This window comes from Arachis ipaensis, chromosome B10, assembly GCF_000816755.2.
Source record: "Arachis ipaensis cultivar K30076 chromosome B10, Araip1.1, whole genome shotgun sequence".
In the NCBI taxonomy this organism is placed as follows: Eukaryota; Viridiplantae; Streptophyta; class Magnoliopsida; order Fabales; family Fabaceae; genus Arachis; species Arachis ipaensis.
Window position 1 is genome coordinate 136,153,333 of NC_029794.2, and position 7,817 is coordinate 136,161,149.

The following is a 7,817-nucleotide window of genomic DNA, read 5'->3' on the forward strand; positions in this document are numbered from 1 at the left end:
GGTATTGTCATTTTAAAATTTATAATTTAATTTTTAATATGACAAAACTTTGTTTTAAATGTGTTTATATTGAGAGTAGTATCTTCTAAATTAAACGTGTTATTATCAATATGTAAAATTTTATTGAAGAAAAAGAGAAAGAAAGTAAAAAATTAGCATTTTTTGTTTTCGTTGGGAAAAGAAAAGGCGATCAAATCGAACACGAATTAGATTAGAGAGGGCAGAGGGGTGTTAATTATTGTTGACTGGTGGCAACCTACTAGTAAGAGTATACCCTGCCCTGCCTTGCCTGGCCTTGCCTTCACCACTCTCCTTGTTTGTATTTTTGCATTTTGCAGTCGCAGAGGCAGAGAGACATGGATTTGGACCAGTGGATCTCCAAGGTCAAAGATGGCCAACACCTTCTGGAAGACGAACTTCAACTTCTCTGCGAATACGTAAGCATCATTTCCCCTTTCGCTCGGTTCATTTTCCCCATTTAGGGTTTCTAATAATAATTCCAATTAGATCTCCCCTCCGCTATCGTGTTAGGGTTCCTCTTCAACTCCCCCGGTTCTCTTTTCCCACTCTCCAAATCTTTGCTCAAGCATCTAGACTGAATCTGCATTTTGGGGTTATCCGTGTTAAAGCACCGATAGTTAAGTCGGGAGGGGGTAAAATAGAGTTATCTTGATAAGTCTCTTTGTCAAACGAATCAAATGTGGTTGATGAATGTGCCATTGCGAGGCAAGAAGAAGCGAAGCTTTTAGCTTAATATGTATACCCAAGGGTTCAATTCTGATTATATTAATTTTCGTTGAGGGGCTTATGCTTTACGTATTTCTTGTGCTTGGGTTGTCGTTTGGTCACATTTGGTTTGTCCTATCTACATAGCTTGGGTCATTTATACTGCAACGTATTATGCTTTTCTTCTTTTGTTATGTTTTGACTGATATCTCAGGTCAAAGAAATCCTTATTGAAGAATCCAATGTGCAACCTGTCAACAGTCCAGTGACTGTTTGTGGTGATATTCATGGTCAGTTTCATGATCTAATGAAACTTTTCCAGACTGGTGGTCATGTGCCAGAGACAAATTACATTTTTATGGTATGTGAATTTTTCTCAAGGAACTGCTTATTGGGTGATGCACTTAATGTATTCTCTGTCTCTCTTTTGCTTTTAAATATCTTATCTTGTATGCTATATCTTCCTAAATGTGTGGCAGGGAGACTTTGTTGACCGTGGTTACAACAGTCTGGAAGTGTTCACCATCCTTTTGCTTCTAAAAGCAAGGTATGTTATCATCATGTATGCTTGCATCTGTCATCAACTTGCTGCATTGTTCACATGACTCTTAATTAAAATAAGGTCATTTTTTATTTTACCTTGATATTGTAAGCTTATTAGAATAATTTCAGGCTGTAGCAGCTTCCTAGTGATTGTTTTTGAAGCTCCAATTTAGAATTGCTCAAATCTTAGAATTGTTGTGATCTTACAATTACTTTTCTTTTACATTTATTCCTTTGTTTAATTTCATAGATACCCAGCTAATATTACTCTTCTCCGTGGAAACCATGAAAGTAGACAACTTACACAGGTAAGCTTTGCTATTGTTCCTGAAATATATCATTCTAGATTTATAGGATTCTATTTGAAGTAAACAGCTTATTCAAAAAGGTTATGTTGAAGATTTATACTCAATGTGAATGTTGCATGTGCCGATTCAAAGCTTAAAAAGCATCTTTGGCACGACTTTATCTGCATGACTTCATAGCCTGTAACCAGAAATATGGCATGAATAATTGTATACTTATATTTTATGTGAGTAGTCTGTACAAAAGATGAAAGCTGTAAAACATTTCTTTACTGAGTCATTTAGCACCTTGTTTCTAAACTTCAGATTCCGTTTATGATTTGATATATGCATTACGTCATTGCATGTCACCTTAGTCTGCCAGTTTTAGTGTTGTTGAGACAGGATTAGTTTCTTATGCCAATTAACACCAAGATTTAAGGAAGAATTTGGATTAAAACCTTTGCAGTTCAGATCTGCCCTTATTGAACTTGATTAGCATGAACTAGGTAATCTCAAAAAGTCTACTAGCTAGGAGTTTTCTTAAACAGTAAATTGGTATTATAGTAAAATGTGGTTTTGAATGTAGTAGGGAATGGGGATCTTTTTTCAGTATATGTATGTATTCCTTTGAGTAAAAAGAAGATAATTATGGCTAGGAAAAGAACGATACAAGAAGGGGGAATAGGAGATCCTGCTAACAAAATAAAATAAGTCAAGGTAGTCAAAAGCGAAAGGCGCAAGTGTCTCAAAATGACTTGAGGTGAAAAGCACCAAAAGGCACACACCTCACTAAACAAAGCCGGTAGAAAGCAATGGAGCATGGATGTGTTGCCCTTCTTAGACTGCACTTGTGTTCAACCTCAAATTGGGGTGGTGCCACTATGATCACCCTACAACTACATCATGCTTGCTAGATCACCTAGGGGAAGGCCAAACATTGTGCACGGTGTTTTCATTGCAACCAGTGAAGTCTTAACTAACTCGAGTTTCATTACCTCCCTATATAAGGCTGTCAAGTCATTACCAATGCGCCACGAGTAGACTACCATTTTCATGAAGAGACATACTAGCAACACGCTTCGTTGAACCTAGTGTGCCTGAACATGTTAGAGGCACAGAACTGTTGCTTGACTTTCCTCTAGTGCCAAAGCACACCTTTGACTACATTGAAATAAGTAACAAAGACCAGTGAAGCATAGATTTCCAATCTCTCAAGCCAAACTTCTAATTGTATCCCCTGAAACTTATTTTTCTAAAAATCTGATATTGAAAGTGCATAAATTGCACTCCAACTATATATACTGCATGTTGGGGTTATAGGCTATATGTTATCCTAAACTGAACTGCATGTGATCTCATGGTTTCTATTTATATTTATTTATTTTTTCATTATGATAAATTATATCTGAGAAGGTAGTGGGCCTAAGGCTCCATTTGGATATTTTCCTGAGACATAAATACAGAGATGGAGATGGTGACATTAGGGATAGAGGCATACAAAATTGTCTTTATATCTTGTTTGGTAAAAATAAAGACCAAAAAAATTTAAAAGTCAGTTTTGTCCCCATCTCCTTACCATCCACACCAAACTACCATCTACCTTCTTCCAACACCATTCTTGACCTATAAAAATTTCCGTCTCTCTATCCATTGTTATGTCCCCCATTTTGGGGTGGATGAAAATTGGTAAATATCTGTCTCTGGGATAGAATCTTTTTTCTGTCTCTGTCCTTGTCTTTCTTTCCAAACATCTTCCTGTCCTTTTTGTTTCTGTCTCGTGATGGAAAACAAACCGAGTCTGATAAAGTATTTGTCTGAATTTCATTGTCTGTAAAATGTAAAATAGTTCATTTGAACCTTCAGCTTCATTTACTAGGAAATTGCTCAGTTCTATTCTACTTTCATGAAGTGTAAAATCGATCTATTCTTAAACCTTTCACCTGTATTATAGTCATTAACTAAGTTTGAGTTTAGTAAGTGATGACCCTTCATGGTTTATGTAGCATGTGGTATAATTAATTGTTCAGTAATTTTTTGAAGACTCATGTTATGCAACACCTCAAAATAGACGACCATTTCGTCCCATTTTTCTTCTGGCTGGCAAATAATTGCTCAATCACAGGGATGTACAGATTGGCAGTAATAATGTTTAAAAATGTGGGTTGCTGATGTTAGGGATGAGAAGTGTACAGAAGAGAAACATTGGATATGTTGTTGCAGTAGTGATGACTGATGAATACAAAACTGTGATGCATTCTATATTTTGATGCACCTCAGGATCCATAGATGCATTACATTGGTAATTATGATAAAATTAAAGGATTTTGTTATGTTGGAATTAGGAGTTGATTGATGATGTTTATGATTCTGCAGTGTAGAGACCGAGCTAAAACTTAAAATTTATATTTTTGCCATTTGTTCTTTTTATAGTAAGAGATGTCAAAATTTTATGAATTTCTTTTGGTTGATCCCATAGGTAATGCTAAGATTAAGATTTTAAAAGAAAAATTTACAATTTATCATACCAATTATTATTTCTTTTCATTTTATTTTGTTTTGATTTACTGTCTTTTTCCAGGTCTATGGATTTTATGATGAATGCCAGAGAAAGTATGGAAATGCTAATGCTTGGCGATATTGTACAGACGTTTTTGACTATCTAACACTTTCTGCAATTATAGATGGAACCGTAAATCTCTCTTCTTCCATCCCTCTGCTTCTATTTGTGTATAGTGGTATACAAGCCTTTAATATTTTGATATTCCAATCTGTTTGAAAAAAATCCCTCTTATGCATGCTTCGGTTGACACAGGTGCTTTGTGTTCATGGAGGACTTTCTCCAGACATTCGAACAATTGATCAGGTTGTGTATCTCCCTTCTCAACTAATGATCATACAAAAATATGGTCTAAGTTTAAGCTACGCTTAGGTTTGGATGATCCTTTTTTGTTTTTTGAAAAAGCTTCTGGTATAAACTGCAGCTAGAACTTTTTCTTCTAAATCTTTTGTTGTTTAATAGGTCTGGAAAATCCATAAGATGTGTATGTCAACTTGAATAAGTACTTCACTAGATGTAAAAATACATCTTGTCAAGTAAATATTTTGAAAATTTTCACGCTACAATTTTCTATGCCCATCCTTGTCTTTTTTGTTGTTGATACATCATATGTACAAGCGTGTTATGTATATGATGTGCCTGTATTATTGTACACCTTGATTTAACTTTCACAATATAAAGTGCTCCTGTAATTTTCTTGCTGGTTTTCCTCTCTTCCTTGTTTTTTTCAAGCACTTCAGAGAAATATATACATGTGTGTGTGTATGTGTGTATTTGCTTGTCCTTAGATTCCTATCTTTTCAGTAGCAGATTTATGTGATCAGTGTTTGTTTGACTTCAGAAAGCTTTCGGTTGTTTCATTTTGATGTATTTGTCTGTTTTATTTTCTAACACTACCCAAATTTAGTCGTGTCCACAGAAATATCTAATCTGTAAGTTGTCACTGGGATTTGGTTTATTCACTGTTATCTGTAAATGGTGCACACTTGTGATGTTTGTGTAAATTTTTTTCAAGAGAATAAGTGAATAACAAAGTTTATTGGTTTGAAGATAATGATGCACATTTTCTATGGCAGATAAGAGTCATTGAGAGGAACTGTGAAATTCCTCATGAGGGACCATTTTGTGATCTAATGTGGAGTGATCCTGAAGACATTGAAACATGGGCGGTTAGTCCTCGTGGAGCAGGTTGGCTATTTGGTTCCAGAGTCACTTCTGAGGTAATATAAGTTTATTATTAAATGCTCTTTACTTGTAGAGCTGAACATAAGTGCTAATTACATAAGCATTGTGTTTATGCAGTTCAATCACATAAACAATCTTGATCTAGTTTGCCGAGCACACCAACTTGTTCAAGAAGGACTTAAGTATATGTTCCAAGATAAAGGTCTTGTAACTGTAAGTGTAGATTGTATTTTTGTATTTTTATTTATGAAAACTTTGAATGTTATTTCAATTTTAATTACTGTACATTTTAAGGTGGTTAAGGGCCACTTGACTGGTAAAAGTTTTATTTTGAGAAAATGACTCACATTGATGGCTAAAGTGATAAGGAAGCCTGAGCTCAGTGGTTGAGGCCTTGAGGGGATTCTGAAATAGTGAAATGTCAAGGGTTGACACTTTTAGAAAAGTAATTCTGGGAAAGGCATCCTCAAATCTCAATAAATTGGATGTGTGTATTAGTCTCACACGAAAAGTCTATGCCTAATATAAATGCTTACTTACACTAGATTTTTGATAGAGGTTGATGGTTGATGGTGAAATTTGTCAATTAATCCATTTAGCCAATGCAGTTATTGTGGTATTAACCTTGACTGTTATTGTAGTCTTTCAAAAATTATAAACTGTCTCTTGAAAATTATGCGGTCAATGGAGTAATTCTTTTATTTTTTGCAGGTATGGTCTGCACCTAATTATTGCTATCGTTGTGGAAATGTAGCTTCCATTCTTAGTTTCAATGAAAATATGGTGAGCTATCTCCAGTTGTTTTTTTTTTTTGGTGTATGTATGTGCAATCTGCTTCACTGCATCATTTGGTCTCATGAACGTGTGTGGTGCTTTTGTTTTATCAATATGTATTTCTGTCGAATGTTTTTATGAGTTATGATTTCTTTCTTTGATGCATCAAATTACATTCATTCTCCTACATCTTTTATATCAAAGAAATTGAGAGACAACAGATACGAATTGTTGGAACTGGAAGACATTTACCTCCAAAATTTAGATGTGAATGGTAAATTAATTTTGAGTCATACCCCTTATTAATATACTCTAATCAATTTAAATAATAAGTGTCAATATAAAACATTGAAGATGGTAGTTGTTGGTAAAATATGTTGTCTCTACTCAGTAGTTTCAAAACAGTTCATAACGTTTTGTTTCAATTTTGTACCTAGCGATTTAAAAAAGTTTCAATCTTACCCTTATTTTCCATGTGTTAAATTATAGACAATTGAATATTTTTGTTCCAATTTCCCTCCTTACTCTTCATCTTTTTTCTTCATCTTACCTCCTCCAACAATAGTGTTGCCATCACAATCGGCCCCGCTGCCACCACAACCAAACCGTCATCATCTCCCCGCAGCCAATTCTACCCCTTTTCATCCTTATTGTCTCCTTCAACCTGCACCACCAGTGCCACAACCAAAACCAACACCACCATCACCTTCACTGCCACTACCATTGCCAATTTCTCCTTTCTCAAAAACCACCGTCACCATCATCAACAAACACAACAACAATTAAGCACACATCATTTTTCGCTTCTGGGATATTTTTTGGAGGTTATGATGATGATAATGAAGATGAGGGAGGAGGAGGTGTTAGTTATGGAAGATGATGATGGTGGTGGTGATGACAATGATGGTGGATGTGGTGGCTGTGAGGAGGGGTGGTGGCAGCAGAGGTGTAGGTTGTGATGATGATGAGGAGGATGGGGGAAGACGTGGTGTTGATGGTTATGGAAGATGGTGGATGGGAGGATCGGTGATGATGGGATAAGAGGGGTAACATTTAAAAAAAAATAAAATAAAGCATTTTGACCCGCATTTGATTGTAAAAAAGAATTTAATGGAAGGGTAAGATTGAAACTTTCTGAAAATGTTAGTTATAAAATTGAAACAAATAATACTTTAGGAGTAGTATTGAAACTTCTTAAATAATGAAAATAGTTATCTTGTGGCATGCGTGAAAATTTTCAGTGTTTTAACATTTGATATATTCAGACAGCAAAGAAACATATGAATGTGATCCAATGTATGTGCTTAGATGAAATAAGTGATCTTGTAACTTGTTTTTCATGGTTGCGGTCATTCTTAGTTGCGAGCATATGGTTTATTTTTAACAGGAGAGAGAAGTTAAATTTTTCACTGAAACAGAGGAGAACAACCAGATGAGAGGTCCCAGGACAGGCGTTCCATATTTCTTGTAACTTGTCAACTTCTTGCTGGAATTTATTGTAAAATTATATAGTAAATCGTTTACTCTTATGATTGGACATTGATAGTCATGTATCATGGAGATTGAAAAGCATTTCTTTTTTATTGCAAAAGTGGATCATATTTTTGGCATAAAACTTCCCGATTCCTATGCGGTATATGTTTTTCAATTTTCTATATGGAACACTAAACTTGGGTGGCAATGGATAGGATAGATGGATAGGGTAGAATAGGATTTAAATTTCACTGTAACTTTATTTGCGGGTT

At 35.1% G+C, this 7,817-nt stretch overlaps 1 protein-coding gene across 1 annotated transcript; it reads left to right on the plus strand.

The window, feature by feature from the left end:
• On the plus strand, window positions 153–7,684 carry LOC107622788 (phytochrome-associated serine/threonine-protein phosphatase). The gene is made up of 10 exons (XM_016324824.2): window positions 153–437; window positions 941–1,087; window positions 1,206–1,273; window positions 1,520–1,577; window positions 4,135–4,245; window positions 4,369–4,419; window positions 5,190–5,333; window positions 5,416–5,511; window positions 6,010–6,081; window positions 7,460–7,684. The coding sequence occupies exons 1-10, from the start codon at window positions 357–359 to the stop codon at window positions 7,541–7,543; spliced, it is 912 nt and encodes a 303-aa protein (XP_016180310.1). The 5' UTR covers window positions 153–356; the 3' UTR covers window positions 7,544–7,684.